The sequence below is a fragment of the Cupressus sempervirens genome, chromosome 5 (genome assembly GCF_028749045.1).
Source record: "Cupressus sempervirens isolate cs-2001-9-10 chromosome 5, ASM2874904v1, whole genome shotgun sequence".
NCBI classification, from domain to species: Eukaryota; Viridiplantae; Streptophyta; class Pinopsida; order Cupressales; family Cupressaceae; genus Cupressus; species Cupressus sempervirens.
This window is the reverse complement of record NC_143122.1, coordinates 229,119,894-229,140,230: the sequence shown is the minus strand read 5'-3', so window position 1 is coordinate 229,140,230 and position 20,337 is coordinate 229,119,894. Positions and strand designations below refer to the sequence as shown.

At 37.1% G+C, this 20,337-nt stretch overlaps 1 protein-coding gene across 2 annotated transcripts in view; it reads left to right on the top strand.

The window, feature by feature from the left end:
• LOC149555278 (mannosyl-oligosaccharide 1,2-alpha-mannosidase MNS1-like) overlaps positions 1-20,124 on the top strand; it is a 115,295-nt gene extending 95,171 nt beyond the window's left edge. Inside the window, exons 12-14 of one of the 2 annotated variants that reach the window (XM_089829396.1) lie at positions 16,874-16,954; positions 17,117-17,287; positions 19,546-20,124. In XM_089829396.1, the coding sequence (XP_089685522.1) occupies positions 16,874-16,954; positions 17,117-17,287; positions 19,546-19,794 (501 nt within the window). In that variant the 3' untranslated portion in view covers positions 19,795-20,124. The remainder of the gene's footprint in view (positions 1-16,873; positions 16,955-17,116; positions 17,288-19,545) is intronic. The other variant, XM_089829397.1, reaches the window with a different exon arrangement.
• The last annotated feature ends 213 nt before the right edge of the window (positions 20,125-20,337 follow it).

Sequence of the window (20,337 nt, the reverse complement as noted above, 5' to 3'; positions counted from 1 at the left end):
TCTTTATGTGGTCACTATCTTCGGTGGCTTTCCTTTCCCCATTTCCTTTTCATAACATAAATAATTTATAAGCATGGTAATTAAGAGGTTATAAATATCATTTTGTAATGTTTATAAATTATAAGTATATTTGGAGAGGTGGCATTGGTTGCTGAGGAAGTGTTGTCATCATTTTGTGACAGTCATTGACAGTTTTGATAGTGCTGCACTCAGAAGTCCATAACGTTTGATCTGTAATGAATGTGACAAAATGCTTTGGAGAGGATTTAGAGAATTAGGTTTTTCCAGACATCCAAAAATTAGCCTGATCCAGCAGTCAGATTTAAAGTTATAACCCCGCAACATGACTGTATTTTTCTGGATTTAGCAAATTTGTGGTTGCTGGTTGCATTGAAAACTGTGAACGTTCTTCAAGTCCATATTTGCATTTTGAGCTGCTTCTTAAGAGTCAATTTGATTAAATTCCAGATATATTTGACAATCCTTTGAAGAGATAGAACTTTATAGTATTCCTCATGCAACAATTGATTAATCATCAGCCCGACTGAGTATGGTATTATTGCTGCTCTACGAATGGAATTGCATCTGAAATCCATGAATTCACTAAAATTCACCAATCTTCTAAAAAGATTGATGTAGTATGGATGTGGAGACCATTTGTTAAATTATTCAATCGTTATTGGTGTAGACTAACTAAATTGTATTTTCAAAATGATGTAAAGATCTTGAGCAATATTCAACTCTGCTTCTGAATTCTTATGCGAGTTTACTTATTTCTTTTATATATATATCCCTTTGTGCTGAAGATAATAACTCTGTTTGATGTGTGCAGACCTTCCTTCAACTATACTGAGGCAGATTTAACTTGATACAAGTATATATGCATTTCTATATTTGCTAACTGAGATCTATATTTGCCGTATGATTGATATATCTCTGCAGTTATAAATAAGCATATATATATATTGAGACATGGCCATGTAGGGGCATGACCCTACGTGGTCATGCCTCAACACATATCATTTCATTAGAATATGCCCGATATGGTAAACCATGTCTCATAACATTTATATCAGCGATAAAACATAACCGATACATAATGTTATTTGACCGGTATTCTGATTGCAACTGATACATATTATTATTGGCATTTGATAATATATGTAAATATAAGTTTATGATATATATATATATATATATATATTCAATCAGGTTGACATAATTAGATTTATCATCAATCATGTATATTATCATATACTATATTTACTTATAGAGTTTGCTTCAATTTACTATGAGGCTAACATTCTCAACACCATTTTGGATACCTTTCTTGCATAAAAGAGTGACCATCTATCAAATTTTATTCCCTTTTTAGCAACAGTCAACTATGTCGGCCCACTTTTATAATGGTAAAATTGTTAATGATTTTGAAAAATTATTCTTGCACATTGGAGGGCCTTTGAAATGCTTTTGCCAACATGAATGACTTTTAACATGCAGATTGGAGAACTCCAAATAGCATGAAATTTGAAAATTGAAATTGTGAACCTGAAACCTTAGAATTGAACCTTTTGTAATGTTCAGAAGTCGAATTAAATAGATAATGTGTATTTTGACTGATAGGAATTTCACCAAACAGTTGTCTTGCAATCAAATACTAAGCAGAGATAAAGACTGGACAGTCACTTGACTGTTAATGAAATTAATGCTTCAAATTTGATAAATTAACCAATGCTACCGAACTTAATTCAAGTCGGAATAAAACTCAAATTCAGACAAACCAGAGTTAACGTTTTATATTCAAGACAGTGAAATGATAACCATTAAGTTATTTTCTGAAGATGGGATTAACACTCCTTACAATATTTACCAATGTGCAATAATAGAACACAAAATAGGTTGATAAGGAGCAGACCTGTATTAATGGTGACTGCCGTTCATGACATTGGAGAGAGCAGTAAGAATTTCAACCCGTCACCACTTCCAGGCACTTGAACAAAGTGCTGATTACCACTGCAATTCTGTTAGACCAAACTGTATTGCTGAAGGGAAAAGTTGCATATTCTGAAAAGAGCCAATCTCCATGCAGTTACCAAGTACTAGAGACGTGAAACATAAAGAGATCCTTCTGCGATTACTTCCAGTAAATCTCACAACTGCCACTATTAACTCCTATTCGATCCCATGGATATCACAGATGTTGCTGCTATTCTCAGTATTACGCTAGTCACTCCACCTTCGAAGGATGATATTCACATGCAGGTTATTCACGTGGGACAGATTTATGCCTGCTTGTATCTGTCCACTATCCCGTGAGCCCACTGTATAGAAAACTACTGCGCCTGTATAAATCTGAGATGATAGTGATTACACTTACATTAAACTCTCCTCCCAGATTCTACGGCTTGGAATGTCTGCCTTCTAGGTTACCATCCAATCTTTAACTGATGTCTTGTAGATACTCAAACCTTTGCCAACCAGTGTCTCTTCCTACTGTACAGAACTTCCAACTTCTTGCCAAATTCCCAAACACTGAACCAATCTCAAAACTGATAGTGCAAAGTGAGATACTAGGTTTTCATCTAGTCTCATGCTTTTCCACAAGGGGTCTCGTCCTTAGGAAAAGCCAGTCACATCTAAGCAACCTTTAGGATTTATAAATAACATATAGTCATTGTATGAATCCCAATGTAGATCCACGCTTTTATAACCTCGATATGAGGGGAGACACAAACAACTAGGCAAGGTGGGATTAAAAGCCAATTTCGTCTTTTAGTCACTTAAGTGACTTTATAACTTTATAACATTAAATATTTAAATAAATCACTTGAGTCACTCAAACTTTAATATCTCTTGAAATACTTGTCTGATTGCCATGCCATTTAAAATAGGAATCTCTTCTCATAATTCCCCATGTGACCAAATACACTTTCTAAAAATAGAAAGGGTCCATCTCTATTACACCCAACTTACTATACATAGTAAGTATGGCAAATGGAGTCGGAATGACATCAAACAAAGGCCAAATCCATGAATCATTGAATGTTGTAGATGAGCCAAACCTTGGAAGACCCTCTAACCATCCTCATTAGCCTATGAGGATCCAATATTAGGCCAATCCCTGAAATACTGATGCTGGCAACCAATGAGAACATTATAGTTCTTCCTTCTCGAGATTGCTTGCCCTCAAGCAATCCAACAATAACAGTGAACTCTAACCTCCATCTGGATCCCAAATGAAGTAGTAGGTGACAGCCCTATTAACATTGAACCAACTACATACTACTAACATCATCAAGACCAACAACATAACCTACAGTATAGCACTCAAAACTTGTGCTAATGATGTAGGGGTTAGAATATCATCGTAGGAATCCGCCACAAGAAATATCTCCATCCTAGTTCTCACCCATATAATATAAACTGGACTGGAATTCATATCAACAATCCCTTGAAGAGACAGCTACAAGAGAACCATTTGCACTTAGGCCCACTGTATCAACCATAGGTGTAGCCACGTCAAAATCTGTGGACACAGGAACGTTACTATTTGCTACAACACAAAATTGAATCTTTGCAGATGGTGAAAAGTGAGCCCAACTCCACTCAGGTGAGTGATCAACCTCAAACTCAATTAACGGATTGTCATAAAACAATGTTGCATCCATGTCAAACATAGGATTATCCATGAAATGAACATCAACACTTGTTGATCGATAGTGTAACATGACTTTATTATTGCATCGCTCACCTCATCAACAATAACAAGTGTACAATCATCGGAGCACAATATACAACCACATGCATACTGCTAAACTCGTCAATGGATGGCTGAACTGACACAAAAGTGGCTGCTGACATGACAGTATCCTTGCATGCTCCTACTCCCACTATTGCTACATTGCCATCGAAAACATGATCCGGGGAACTCATGCTGACAACTGCATCATCTAACTTAACTTGACATAAATTATCATCACATTCCACCTCAAGTGTGCCCACCTCATGTAGTGTCTCATAAGAAATGTCTTGCAAATCTGAAGCTACAACTGTATCATCACCTTCCGCTCTTAGAAAAAGTGATCATTCTCTGCTCAAATCTCGGATTTGAAATCAGTTGAGTCATCCATTTGTGATTTTGATTCATCTCAATCACTAGCACATCCAATTGTTTCTCAATACCTTGTATCTAATAATCTCCCTTCAATCTTCGACTCTGAACTATTGGTCGGGCAGGATCTTGGGTAACCCTCTCAGCAAGCCCAACCACCAAATCCCTATTGGGAAGCATTGTAGCCAAGGTCTCTACAATCTTCCTCACCAATCCTCAAATAGCATGAGAGCCCTGAATGAGGGCACCCTTAGATATACTGTATAAAACCTCCTACAAATCCGAGCTCTCAAGAAAATGTTCCATGAATGACTTTGTACAGTAGAAATTATATGTGGAAGCATCGACCTACTCCCCCGCAATCCACAGCCAATCACTCTGAAAATGTGACAATGCGAACTGTCCCATGCTACCAACTGTATGAGATGAATAAATAGATTCACTTCTAGTAGAAGGAAGCAAATCATCATGAGATATCATCTCCACTGATGCTCTCACTTCCTCTATACATACCACACTCATATCTTGGACGAAGGTGTTCGCCACATCATCACATCCCTCATCCTCAATTGTAGAAGTAAACTCACCACCAAACACAATATGTAATTGAACAGGGTCTGGGGCTGGTGTTGACTGTACCTGTTCTAACTCCACAGTAACGTCAACTCTTGAAGAGCCAATTGAGTATACTGAAGAGAGTCCACCGTCACCTCAAGCTCTCAGGTGAGATAAAGACCTCCTCCTCTTTCCCTAACAATGCCTCATAGTAGGTGCTACCCCACTGCAGAAGGTAATCTTTGTCATCAACCAACTGAGAGTAACTATGCTTCGAGATCCTAACAGCCTCTCGAAGCACATGAACCTCTGCTAGGGAAATACTACTATCACTGTGCTTATTTGACATTGGGGCACCCAAACCAAATGTAGCTAGCATATGCCGAATAGCATCATAATGATCAAGAGATGAGTAAATGTCACTATCAGTCACCTTCAGTTGAGAAGTCACATGATGCCTTTGTAATCCCTAACTCCTATGCAAGCTCTATGTCTCACTAACTATACTGTGATAGGAAATTGAATCAAAATCGTCCGCCACAAGATCACTCATATATGTGCTATCGTCATTGCACAACTCTGCATCTGAGATACAACTACTATGTACCTCAAACAACCTTGAAGAAATAGAAGCCCTCGCAATCTCAATCTCAACACATGTCTCATCGTCCATCTCAGTAGTAGGATCCTGTAAACATTGATTCCGAGACTCACCCAAAATCTCATAAGAGTCGTCACCCAATATCTGACAAGGAGTATCATGCCCAGTGCAAATCATAACACCATCCAACAAATCACCAGAGGTGTTCACACTGTCTACCTCCCCCGTCACCTAATAGAGTATCAACTGCCATCACCTGACTCTACACACATGACTCTATTCCAAGCTATGAATCAATAACGCTAGAGCATGAACCCACATCAACTGACTCCACTGTAACCCCCAAATCATCGACATCACAGCTGGGTGACTCCGTACATGCATTAGTCCCGCCTGAGGAAGCCATTGCCTCCTGTACTGGAGCAACACTATGACAAGTCCCATACAAATCTCCAATAATAATTCCCTCCTCAAGAGAGCTTGGAGTATCAGTAGTAATAACTGCATCAACTATCTCTGCACTAATTGCAACAACTTTGGGGGCCTCAACTTGTTGAAGCTTAGTGTCACTATCCACCAAGGGTACTGACCCATCTACTGATCTCTATAAAAAGGGTCCACCATCAACACTGCAGATAGGACTAGTAGGTCTCATACAGTACATCTGCATCATGGTCACTTGTCAGGGAAAATTGAAGCTTCCTTCCCTGCAAACTTGACGTCAGCCTTCTAAGGGCAGAAACTATATACTTCGCTGTTCTCTCAACTATCTCTAGATTCAAAAAGCTCTCCACCAACCTCTGTTGATGAAGCTTAAGTTTGTCCATACTCTCCTGGAAAGCATTCATTTTTGTGCTAAATTCCTCATTACTCCACTGGTTTCTACAATTACCCATTCTCCTATGTCTGTCCTTAGGAAGAGAAAAAAACAAACTAGAGTGCTGGTCACTCCAAATGTAACAACAAACTAAAAATAAAATAACTTAAGGAAACCAATGAAAACATCAAGATCCTTAGCAACAATATGGAGGATCATAGAACCAGTAAGGATGAGGATCCGACCTCCCACAGCACCAAGGAAAAGACCCCTAAGGATTGCTCTAGGAAGTGCACAAGATCCAGCACGAGGAAGAAGGATACTCCGGAGCTTGATAAAGAGCATTTAGAAATGGAGGAGGCAGCAGGCAGACTTTCAGAGCTTGAAATTAATGTAGTAGAAATGTTAAGAGAGATTTCCTGAGCGCCCTGGCTTTTTGTCCTTTCTCCCTGGCTTTTCATTGGTTCCTGTCTTTTTGCAGGGAGATGTTTCTTTGGTATGCTTTTAGTTACTGTTGCTACTTTAAGCAATCTTTTATGACTGTTCTTTTTATTGTATGGGTTTCAGGGCCCTATTAAATCCACTGCCTGTTACCTCTGTTCTGAGGGATTTCCGTACTGTGTGAAATAACCCGTGAGAATGGGGAGCTAAGTTCACGCCAAAAATATCTTGTTTCATCTATGAACTGATCATCCTCTCGTCTGCCAACTGCTGCTATGACCTGGACAGCTGCTCTCATCAATAGCCAACTTAAGCACCATTTTCAGACTTTATAATAGCACCGGAGGATCAAACTTTGAATGAACCTCTCACTGTACCCAACAGGATGGCTGAATTTATAATGTCTTTTACTCATTCCGAGCTGACATTTTTGGACAAAAATCAGTCTGCAAATATTCTATTTTCCCACAAGATGGTAGGTCTTGTGGCTCTCATACCACTGTAATGTTCAGAAGTCAAATTAAACAGACAATGTGTATTTTGACTGATAGGAATTTCGCCAAATAGTTGTCTTGCAATCAAATACTAAGCAGAGATAAAGACTGGACTGCCACTTGACTGTTAATGAAATTAATGCTCCAAATTTGATAAATTAACCAATGCTACCGAACTTAATTCAAGTCGGAATAGAACTCAAATTCAGACAAACCAGAGTTAACGTTTTATATTCAGGACAGTGAAAATGATAACCATTAAATTATTTACTGAAGATGGGATTACCACTCCTTACAATATTTACCAATGTGCAATAATAGAACACAAAGTAGGTTGATAAGGAGTAGACCTGTATTAATGGTGACTGCCGTTCATGACATTAGAGAGAGCAATAAGAATTTCAACCCATCACTACTTCTAGGCACTTGAACAAAGTGCTGATTACCACTACGATTCTGTTAGACCAGACTGTATTGCTGAAGGGAAAAGTCGCATATTCTGAAAAGAGCCAATCTCCATACAGTTACCAAGTACTAGAGATGTAAACATCAAGAGATCCTTCCGTGATTACTTCTAGTAAATCTCACAACTGCCACTATTAACTCCTATTCGATCCTGTGGATATCACAGATGTTGCTGCTATTCTCAGTATTACACTAGTCACTCCACCTTCGAAGGATGATATTCACGTGCAGGTTATTTACATGGGACAGATTTATGCCTGCCTGTATCTGTCTACTATGCCGTGAGCCCACTGTATAGAAAACAGCTGCCCCTGTATAAATCTGAGATGATAGTGACTACACTTACATTAAACTCTCCTCCCAGATTCTGCAGCTTGGAATGTCTGCCTTCTGGATTACCGTCCAATCTTCAACTGATGTCCTGTAGATACTCAAACCTTTGCCAACCAGTGTCTCTTCCTACTGTACAGAACTTCCAACTTCTTGCCAAATTCCCAAACACTGAATCAATCTCAAAACTGATAGTGCAAAGTGAGATACTAGGTTTTCGTCTAGTCTTACGCTTTTCCACAAGGGGTCTCGTCCTTAGGAAAAGCCGGTCACATCTAAGCAACGTTTAGGATTTATAAATAACATATATTCGTTGTATGAATCCCAATGTAGCTCCACGCTTTTATAACCTTGATATGAGGGAAGACACAAACAACTAGGCAATGTGGGATTAAAAGCCAATTTCGTCTTTTAGTCACTTAAGTGACTTTATAACTTTATAACATTAAATATTTAAATAAATCACTCGAGTCACTCAAACTTTAATATCTCTTGAAATAGTTGTCTGATTGCCATGCCGTCTGAAATAGGAATCTCTCCTCATAATTCCCCATGTGACCAAATACACTTTCTAAAAATAGAAAGGGTTCATTTCTATTACACCTAGCTTACTATACATAGTAACTATAGCAAATGGAGTCCGAATGACATCGAACGAATGCCAACCCATGAATCGTTGAATGTTGGAGATGAACCAATCCTCGGAAAACCCTCTAACCATCCTCATTAGCCTACGAGGATCCAATATTAGGCTAATCCCTGAAATACTGATGCTGGCAACCAATGGGGACATTACACCTTTGAACCTCTGAACTTGTTCAGACCATCCTTTTTTGAACTAATCTGAACCCTTTGAACCTTGTTCAACCTGTATGGACCATTATGAACCATATGGAGCCATGTTGAACCATAATGTTCCTGCATGTAATTTCCTGAACCTGTCAAACCATATGAACTGCATGATTTTTTCGAAACAAGTCTGGAGCTGCAACCAAGAGAAGATAGCAGAAATCCTCAAATCAGAGGATTTACGCCCACAAAATCCTCATATCTCTAAATTTCCACTCCCTAGACATGGTCAAAATTAGATGGTAAGACATAAATGAAGACAAAATCAGCCAATTAATGTTAAGGAATCAAGGTTTTTTTTGAGTTGCAAGACAAAGGAGATGAAGCCTATGCTGGCGGACATCCTATAATTAGAGGATTTCTGCCATTGCAATCCTCTAAACTTTAAAATTCTGCCTTCCTTCATAATAATTTTTAAAAAAAATTAATGAAAGATAAGGAGGGTGTGGGGTTGAAATGGGCGATCGAGAGGCTGATTGAGTGTTTTTTTTTCAGTTCAAGTGTCAAGAGGAGAGACTCAAAAGCTGGCGGAAATCCTCTTATTAGAGGTCTTCTGCTATTAAATTCCTCTGGAATCCCGAATTCTGCCTCCTTGTAATGCAGTTTATCACCAAATAAAGTTGATCATAGTAAGGTTTGAGTTTGATAAAGAAGCAAGGTGCCAAGTAGGTGCCAAGTTTAAAAGGGAAAATTTAATCAATAGACCAAGAAGACCTTGGTGAAATCCCTCTGATTAGAGGAATTCTGCCCAAGGCTCCTCTTCTTTTAACATGGGCGATTTCAAATTTAAAATCTGATTCTTTATTCAAGGTTGGTCCAAGCAGTTAAACAGTTATTTAGAATGAATTTCCTTGTTTGTGACCAAGTTGCCATACAAGGAAGCACACCCCTTCACAAGCGCCTACATAAGAGAGGAATCCTAATGCCTACATAAGAGAGGAATCCTAATTCATTCTATCACCAAACACCAACGAAATTTGCCTCTGCATTTGTGGCAGAAAAGTACTCTTACAAGGCAGCAAATCAGTTTGAGGTTGACAGTGATTTTGGTTGTAAGAAAATAAGGCATTCAAAAAACCAATTTGCCAAGTTGGCCAGCTCCCCCTTTTGCATCTCCTATATAAAGAGGTGCAGTTCGATCATTTCAATTGTCTGATCCAACACAATCAGCTGCAAGGTTCAAAGGACGACAACTGTGAACTTGAGGGTAAGGGAGTGGGATTAGATTCTTCAGATTGCGAAATGCATATATTTTTTTCCAGATATTGATATGTTTTGGAATTCCTAACTTTCATATGCTGGGATACTTAATATTCTGAGGTGTGTGTGATATAGGTATAATTTGTATCATGGAAATACCGAGTTTTACTTTTTTTCTCATTTTGTTTATTTGCTTATCAATCTTACAAGCTTAACAAAGCAAGATGAACTTTGAAGGCAAGGAAAGGACTAAGGTGAGATCAAGATCACAAGCTCAAAATTCAGCTTGAAATAAAGGCACCATTTAAGTCCAAGGGAAGAGTCTAACTATATGAGGACACCATCAAGAAATTCAGAGGTAAAGATTAAGAACTCAAATGCAATTAAGGGGCCAACTCAAGCCAAAGCAGTAAAATAACCTATAAAGATGGAGGAGATTCAAGAGATCACAAAATTTTAGAACATTTGCCATCACATTTATCCTCAAGTAGTTGGCAGTTTCGGAAGAGTTAATCAAAGTTACTTTCTAACAATTGAGCAAGAAACATTTTCTGTTTTTAACAAACACCTTCCACAAGCCAAGATTTAAAGCATACATTTTTAAATGGATCAATACTATAAGGGTGATGAGGAGGCGCTAAGTTGTCTTCTCCAATCAGTAAATTCCAAGCACAAGCAATCAAATCATGACAAGTGTCTTATTTTCTCACTAGTTGGAAAAATCATTGTAATTTTCTTATTGACCCATGATTTGGTGCCCTCGTATAATTGGTTGTAATTTTAGCAACCCTAGTTAGGGTTTGTAGGGATGAGTCCTAGCCCTTGATCTTCAATTAATCTTGGCCCTTCATTCTAATTGGACATCTATAAAAGGCTAGGGCCTTGTCATTTGTAATGATTGCAAGGTTGGATTCAGTAGATTAGAGAAGCGTTCAAGAGCTAGGAGTAGATTGGGCTAGCTAAGGGAGAGACTTGATCAAATTGTTACTATGATGGTATCAAAGTAATGGATATTTTATTTTTGGTTTTTAATGGTGAATTACTTAATTATTGTTTTGAAGTGTTGTACGGTCTCCTCAATCTTTCACTTGGAGTAAATTTTATTTCATGTTGAAGTAGCTTAGTTTAATGGAAGTAATTGCAGATGTCACTTGCTTGACTCAAACAAATTTGGGCCACTAGCTTCTTGTTGATGGTAGGAGTGCCATGTGTGGTAAGTTGGTGAAAACACTTAACTTCAATTGGTATTCAATCTTTAGTTTGCATTCAAATGATGGGTTTGAAGAGGGGAAATTGATGTGAAAACCAGTAAGTGTTTCTTGGAAGTTTGCACTAGGTGGGTGGAGTCATTGATTAAGCCGCACCTAGTAGAGACCAATTTCATCAATGATTCCTTGCATTCATAATTAAGAGTACAAATAGTCAAGATTAGCATAAGTGGAAATTGGCAGATTAGAAACTATAATTTCATTGGACAATGTGTAGCCAAATCTTTAGAAGTGCAAGAGTTGATATCCATTGAATGAATAGCACAAGTCCCTTAAGTGATTATCAACACATCACATTATTTCACTGAGTGAGTATTGACAAATTAGAAAGAATTTTGAAGTCATTTCATTAATCTTACTTTGCAAGCTTAGCATGAGAGATGACCTTATATTAAGAGAGGATTGAATTTAGTGTTTCACTTTGAAACATTAGGTGTTTGATTTTGCATGTTTAGTGGAACAAAACTCACATCAAAAGGTAGAAGGCAACTTCCATCTTGCCACTATCAAAGGAACAATCATAGCCAACCAAGTTGGGATTAAGAGTCACCTTTTCACTGCCAGGCAATGAAAGTTGCATCACTTTCTCGCCTCACAATCCATTGGCTTGAAAACCATCACCCCTTTAGGGAACATTGTTATAACATTGATAAATGGTCTATTTTTGCAATCTTTCCATCTGTAAAAAATGGACACACATTTCATAGTCCTTGTATCCTTGATCTCATCTAAATGATGTCTCTATCAAAGATTTCTCCTTCTCTAATAAGGTTGTTAGCGCCTTTTCTAATGCAGGAGCATCCTTGGGTCATCAACAATCTTGCATTGACCAAAAACAGTTTGCTTTGTTCTGTGTTTACTAGTTTCAGTCTGAGTATTCGTGGGTGCGATCTTTTGATCATATGTTTTAGTTTATGCGAGCTTGGTTTCTTAACAGGGACCTATCAGGGATCATCTTCCTAAGGTCATGTCTTTATGTTACGTGTGCATGGATATCTAATTCATTTTCTTGGGTGGCATGTTATTCATTGGCTCATCAGGCAATGCTTGGTAATTTGCTTATGCGATGATCGTCTTCAATTGCAAAGATTCGTGGCTTTTGATGTGGGTTCTTGGATCATGTGTGGTTGCTAGTTCCCTTATGATTAATTGTGTTTGCTCATTTAATTTAATGGGTCCATCCTATGTTTTGTAACACTTTTCTGACCTGCGTGTCATGATGGCTATTTATGTAATGAAAAATGTATCTTGGAGGGGGAGAAAAAAGCAAGAAGAAAGAAGAACATCAGGAAGAGGCATGTTGATATAGTTGGTCTGCAATTTGATTCTTTGTATTAGTCGTAATCGGGAAGGCTTTACAGCACAACATGTTTGATTTTCATTTGATGTAATTGGATCTTCTGTTGATAAAAGGAGTTATTTTCAATTCTAATAAAAGGAGTTATTTTCAATTCTATCTTTGGTTGTTTATCTTTGTGCAACTCTTAGCTGCGGGTTTGGTCATCTTCTTTGGGGCTTCACCAACCTTGTACTGCATCAAATGGTATCAGAGAAAAGGTTAGATCTTGGATTAGTGGCTTGTCAAGCCCTGAATCTCTTGGTTGTGAGGTGGAAGATTGTAATTCTAGCTTGCAATTATAGAGGACTTGCACAAGGTGTGTTACAAGATTCAAGAAGAGTTGGCAGATTAACGGATTTCCGGATGACTCATTTATAAACAGAGGAACAAATGTGTTCCTTATAAAGAATTACAAGGACGTTGTTTCTAAAAGAAACAACGTAGATTGAAGACGGAATTAGAAACAAAACTAGAGACAGGATAGGAAACATTCCTATCTGGACTGAAGAAAAAAGAGACGGGATAAGAAACATTCCTATCTAGACTGAAAGACGGACTACAGACAAGTAGTTGACTATTATAGAAAGTATAAGATATTATTTTAATACCCTCCCTTAATGGTCAACGTACGGATGTTGGAACATTCTATGATAACTGAGACCCTCCCTGGATCTACAGAATGCTGAAACCAAGAAGCTTTGCCAGAAGAGTGCTATGACTCAAAATAAGTTGCAATTACAAAACTTCGTTTTTGTGGAAAAAATGGTAAAACCCAGAATCTCACACAACCTTGCGTATTACAGACAACTTGAAATGATTTTTGAGGAGAAAATCAACAAACTCAGAATCTCACGCAACTTTGCGTATTACAGACAACTTGAAATGATTTTTGAGGAGAAAATCAACGAACCTAGAATTTCACGCAACCTTGCGTATTACAGACAACTTGAAATGATTTTTGAGGAGAAAATCAACAAACCCATAAAAACAGAAACATATTCAGAAGGTGAAAAATATAGCTTCGCCTTGATCAGGATCTGGAGAAGTCGGACGTTGCGTAACACCCAGAACAAGTTGATCGGTGTTTCGATATTCGAAAATTGCAATGATGCGCTGCTTCCAGGTTCCATAATTGTGACCATTGAATTTGGAATTATGTTCGAGCAAAATATTTGTCAGAGATGCCATGGCACGTTTTTCAATGAAAACTTGTGAAAATCTGTGAAGGCAAGTTCTTCGAGGAAAAAATACGAAAGACCCAGAAGAATCAGAGAATGACCCAAAAGAGAGCTCAAAAAACCCAGAAGGAATTTGCTGTCGTTTTTTGGATTCGCTGGCTCGAAAATCGAGGCACCCAGAAAAACGGACGACAACCCAGTTGAGCTCTCGAAAAACCCACCAAGAATCTGCAAACAAAATATTTTTTCGACCCCAAAAATTAGAGTTTCGAAAAAAAAAGGCCTTGGCTGAAAAAAGCTTGAGAAAACTTCAGATTTCTTGATAAAAATGGCGGATTTTTTTCAAGGATCGATGTGCATGGACGAATGGGGCTAGAGTGTGCTGAACAAACACCAAAAAACGGCATGAGTTTGCAGAGCCAAATGCAGAAAAATCTTCCCACGATTTTCAGAAAAGAGACCTAGTTGGATTTCGAAAAATTTGAGCAAATAATTTCGAATGAAATTATAAATTTTTCAAAAAGTTCAAGAACTAGGCTCTGATACCATGTTACAAGATTCAAAAAGAGTTGGTAGATTAACGGATTTCCGGATGACTCATTTATAAACAGAGGAACAAATGTGTTCCTTATAAAGAATTACAAGGACGTTGTTTCTAAAAGAAACAACGTAGACTGAAGACGGAATTAGAAAGAAAACTAGAGACAGGATAGGAAACATTCCTATCTGGACTGAAGAAAAAAGAGATGGGATAGGAAACATTCCTATCTAGACTGAAAGACGGACTACATACAAGTAGTTGACTATTATAGAAAGTATAAGATATTATCTTAATAAGGTGGATTGTTGAACCAGTTTGATTACTAGGAAGGCCTTACAGCCCAACATGTTTAATGTTCATTTGAAGTAATTGGATCTTCTGTTAATAAAGGATTTATTTTTAGTTGTACCTCTAGTTGTTTTCCATTGTGTGACCCTTAGCTGGGGGTTTGATCATCTCCTTTGGGGGTTCATCAGTCTTGTACTGCATCATTTTTTTTTTCCAAGATTAACATAATGAGGTTAAATATAAGACATTATTAGATCATGTGGCAGACCTTATATTTATTTGGCCCTTGAGAAACTTTTATTCCTTGTGAGATTTCGCTAAAAAATATGAGCTCGCATGCTTTATGTTGCAATGGTTACACTGCCAAAGAAAACTCCCACCAGCAGACATTTGTCTTATCATTGTTGTAGATCACCAAAGAGGTGAAACTGCATCAATTATAAAAGGACTCTCTTCATTTTAGCTTTGGGCAATTGAACTAAAAACTTCCAATTGCAGCTATAATGTACAAATTTAAAATGCAAAACATTAATGGAAAAAATTGTCTTTATAACCTCTTACTATGAATAAAAAATTAAATATTAAAAAATACTAAATTAAGGAAACACTTGATAAATCTTGAAAAAGAAACTGTAAGATTTACTCCCCTTTGATTTGTCAGTATTCCTTGTCCAATAATCCTAATCTTTTGGTGTGTGTCTTACTTCTCCTTCAACTTCAGAAAAAATGAAATAACCTTTGAAACCCAACTATGAAAACTTGGAGGATAAAAATGGAAAACATTATCAGAAAAAAATTATTGCATTTAAAAATGTCAAAACTTGCCAAATTAAAAAAAACTCGAAAAATCTTGAAAAACTTGTTAAGTTTTACTCACCTTGATAGCTAAATCTTCCTCGTCCAATGATCCCTAAGCTTTTGGTGTGCGTCTTACTTCTCCTTTAGCTTTGGCGAAGTTGAAGCAACCTTCAAAACCCAAAAATTGAAACTTGGAAAGGAAAAAGGTATTCTTGGTGGTTTGTGCTTGTGAGATGAGTTGCAAACACCAAATAGGGGTAAATTAGGGTGAAATAACGCATTGGAGAAGCAGTTAAAAGTATTTAACATTTTTTGTTTGTTGAAATTCAACTTTTTTGAGTGTTTCAACTTGTGGATAACTTGGGGTCACACCTGCACCCACATCCATCCCAAGAAACATGGACCTGGTAGCAAAGCCTTTGAGTTTATTCCCATGATTTGCAACTTTGTCTTTGATGGCAAGAAAAGAACATTGGTCAATGAAGTATCCCCAATCACTGCACAAAATTCTCTAATAACTTTTTTGCAAGGGCATACTACATAGCAGACTAAAGGCAAAGAAAGGGAAACAGAAAACAGACACTTTATAGAAGGAAAGAACTCTTGGAAGTGAGCCCAAATAGCTAACTTGAAAGTTTAAAAAAATATAAACAAAAGGAAAAGCACATTATCAACTAGACACCAAGGACACCAAGAATGGCCAAGAACATAAAGGCAGGCTAAGCCTAGGACGTGGAAGGACAAAAATGTAGGATAATTATTTGTTCTGCACACAAACCTCTGCCCTCTTGCTCCTTATCACCAAGACTCTGATCTTTTGGATCAATTTTGAGATTGACAACAATGAATGTAAATTACGGTCCTAGCATTTTAGCAGATTCTAGAAAACAAAATTTCCAATCTTCTCAAGCAAATTCCTAATGTGTCTGGTGACTGGTCTATACACCTTACTTCCGTGTGCTAAAATAAATGTATAAAACTTAGTTACCTGGTTTGCCAGTTTACCCTGCCAGACCAGCAGGTGAACTGGTCCTGGTTACAAACTGGTACCTGGTCCTGGTCCAGTTTGTCTACTGGTCTCATATGTGAATCTCAACAGTATTATTCTGTATGAAAGCAGTCTATTGACAAGGTCGACACACTGGAGAATCGATGCTTTGAAACATTAATCTGTTGTCACTTTATTTTCATTGCATTAAGTCCGTTGTGGATTATGTGTTTCCAGCAAGGTCAAAACTTTTATCATGGATTTTTGCAATCCCTTCTTTCCATTGCAAACTAACAGGATCTTTTTCATGAACAAAAATATTAATAAAGCCCTTGAAAAGTAATTGAATGAACATCCTTCCCTTGGTTAGTGGTAAACAACTTCAAAATGATAAATGACTATACTATCAGTAGAATTCTTGCATAAACTTTATAATATTTTCTTAATTCTGCTTGTGTTGTTGACAAAATTTATTGAGGGTCAATTAAGATACTGAATAATTGTATCAACTTATTTTACTGTTGTGATTTGATCCTTTTTTTTTGCTTGTTTTTTAAATGGCATTTTCTTTTTTTCTTCTCATCATTTATTCAGTGTCATTTCTTTGCAGCTTGCTTGGACTTGCTATAATTTCTACCAATCTACTCCAACAAAGTTAGCTGGAGAAAACTATAATTTCCGAGAGGGGCAGGTGAGGATGTATCAGAGAGGATTTTCTGTATTACTTGTGCAAGAATTGAACCAATGCATAGAAATGTTCAACTATTTAAGACAATACAATTGAAGATTTTACAAAGCATTTCATATATCCTTAGAAGTAAAAGCATTTAAACTTTCCTGGATTTTATTGTAGGATATGCGGGTTGGTACATCATGGAATATTCAGAGACCAGAAACTGTCGAATCACTCATGTACCTTTGGAGGACAACTGGAAATAAAACTTATCGAGATTGGGGGTGGGAGATATTTAAAGCATTTGAGGCAAACTGTCGTGTCGAGTCTGGATATGTAGGACTAAGAGATGTGAGTACTTGTTCACTTCTATTCACAGTTCACTAGAGGATTGCATCTATACATGACTTTTTCAATGTTCACATGAAATATTTTCCTTGCTTGAGCTCAGTCAGTTTTACTTGACTTAAAAGCATGTTCCAATGACATTTATCCGACATGTCCAAGTTTAGTAGAACATTATGATGCACAGAGCACAGTGAACATTGTAGCTATGCAAACAATTGTAATGTTATATTGTTTATTTAACCAATGTCAAGGAATATCTATATGATCACCAGCGAGAGGTAGGAAATCCTCTTTCATGATGATGGATTTCAATTTTGATTAGGGATTCTCTGTTTTTTCTACTGATGTATGCTTCTAATTGAAAATGGTTGGAGACAGCTTCCCAGTGGGTAATCACAATCACAATGTGATAAGCTTAATTCATTATCATAATGACCATTACAATGAAAGTAGCCACTGAGAAACTACTAGTATCATGATTAGACCTAGTTATTATTATTAATGACAACATTAGAATGATCTGAAATTGATACCTAGATAAGGCCTCTGGACTAACAGCTACCCCTTTGAGTACTGTTCAGCATCTTGTGTAATTGTAGACAGTTGCAGATTACATATTCTTGTAGGATGTCACTCGCTTGCTCCTGAAGTTGCTGTACCTGAACTATTGTTGGGAAACATACACTATTTCCCACTGTTGCAACTGTGATCTTACCATTTTCTTTTTCCTGTACTAGAGATTGCTAGCATGAAAGGATGTGGCCAACAAGTTGTGCTCAAAGCTAGTAGGATGTTTCTGAATCCTTGCATGTTTTCTTTTAATCTAGTACTTACCATGTCAACATCTTTTTGTTTTCTAATATTTCCAACTCTTGTTGCTTTGGGAACATTTTTTTTTATTCAGCTCTGAAGAAAATCTCATTCCCGAGTTGGTAATGGTGCATAGGTGATCTTTCACTTGACTGTACAAGCTCTTATATTCATTCCTGCATTAGCTAGCTAGAACTGCCAACAAGAATCCCTGCCACTTTGAAATGAGTCAATAATTACTGTATGTTGCCAAAGAGGTGATTTTGCATTAAGTTTATATGAGCTCTACATATGGGGCAACTGAACCAGAACTTTCTCCCATTCTGTATGAACACAACATGAAAAGACGTGACAAATTCACAATCCTATAACTTCAAAATAAACACAAAAATCAACATAATTCTTGTAGTATCTATAAAAGGGTTTTGCAAAAATTTGAAAAATCTTGAATTCTTTTCTGACAGGATACATTCACCTTTGATAGATAAATGTGCTCTTTTGGTATGTCACTCTCTGATTGTCTCACCCTTAAGAAAAATGCAGCAACCTTGAAAAAATAATGTTATCTTGGAAGCAAAAATGCTGTTTTACTCACTTGCGTTTGTTAAATGAGGCAAAAGAGGTTAAACTTCCTTACTTTAAGGCATAACTGGGGGATAATTCAGAGCTGTTTTTTCAGCTTTTTGACAGGGCAGTCTGTGGTTCTGCTTGGGTTTAGTCAGGTTTGGGGTGGACACAGGGAAAACCCAGACAACCTGACCAAACCCAGACTGTCCGGCCCCGAATTGGACCCAAAAACGATATGGGGGGCTTTTTGCAGAACTTAGAACATAGATATATATGGTTATATAATGAATATGGTGAATGTCTTGTATTATGAATTTTTGAAATCCTCTCTATTTTAAATTTTCCCTTGTTTTAATTGCTGTCCCCTAAGAAATGCTTCAGATCCCCTGCAATTGGAGTCTGCTCCACAAACACTGTTGACCATAATTCATGAGTAGTTGATAAATCTAAAGCCTGTTTAATGGGATTGCCTTAGAAGAATTAAATCTCTAGGGCATCTTGCTGAGTAAAATCTCATCCACAACTTTAGAAATGGCACAGTTTTCTGCCCTGGTGGTTTCCCTTATACAATCTAATATACACTCTCTCAGGTTTGCAAGTGAGAGAAAATGGTGGTGCCTTGATATGCTTGTATGAGAAATTATGATTTGGATCATGAAATTGGATACTTGCATTTGAATGAAATATCTACCCATGCCTTTATTGTTTGTGTGAACAAATTTGACATTCGTTAGCAAATTCTTTTCATCAGTGTAGCGGATTACAAATATAATATTGTATTGTTCTAAATTATGTCTAAATTATGTCTTGATTTTTCAGAAACTGCATTTTTGGTTTCCTTAAATTTTCTTTGTTGCTCAACATTTTCTATTTGTATCATGCAGGTGAATTCTGGTGCCAAGGATGATATGATGCAAAGCTTTTTTCTGGCAGAAACATTGAAGTACTTGTATCTTCTTTTCTCACCATCCACTGTCATACCCCTTGACCAATGGGTGTTTAACACTGAAGCTCATCCAGTCAAAATTATTCCTCGGTATGTAGATGTACAGGGGAGGGAAGATTCAAAGCAGGTATCTGATGGCAACCAGATGACTACAAAGATATTTGGGAGAAAGGAAGGTCGGCCATAGAGGCCATTTTGCTTGTTTCCATCCAGAAGGATATTATTGCCCTGAGTTGTTCAACAATAATATCTATAATATTATTCCAAAGCCAAGTTGATTTGCGACCTATACATTTGGCTTTGGTAAGTTAAATGGCCATATTTGGCTTTGGTAAGTTAAATGCCCAAATGACGGCCATATTTTGAAAGCTCAAGAAGTCAAATCTTCACAATGTTCTTTTAGAATTTCAATACTAGTAGGAGGCATATATCTTGGAATTAAATATGTGAGCGTTTAAATTGTCTATTAATCTGTAGCAGGGTTGTATTATATTAATAACAATTTTATATCCAACCATGCTCTGTGTCCTTATGTGATTGCTCTACTGATTGTTTCCTTCCCTCTGTACTTATTATCAAAGGCGTATAAATTCTTTTGACTGCAGCATTTGCGATTTTGATCCAAGGTTTTGGGAATAGAATTTCAATTTCTTTACGCTGCTTCTAGATGGTATCTGAGCTAGCTTTCCAACAGCATTGCAATGTTCATGAAATCAACATTAACTCTCAA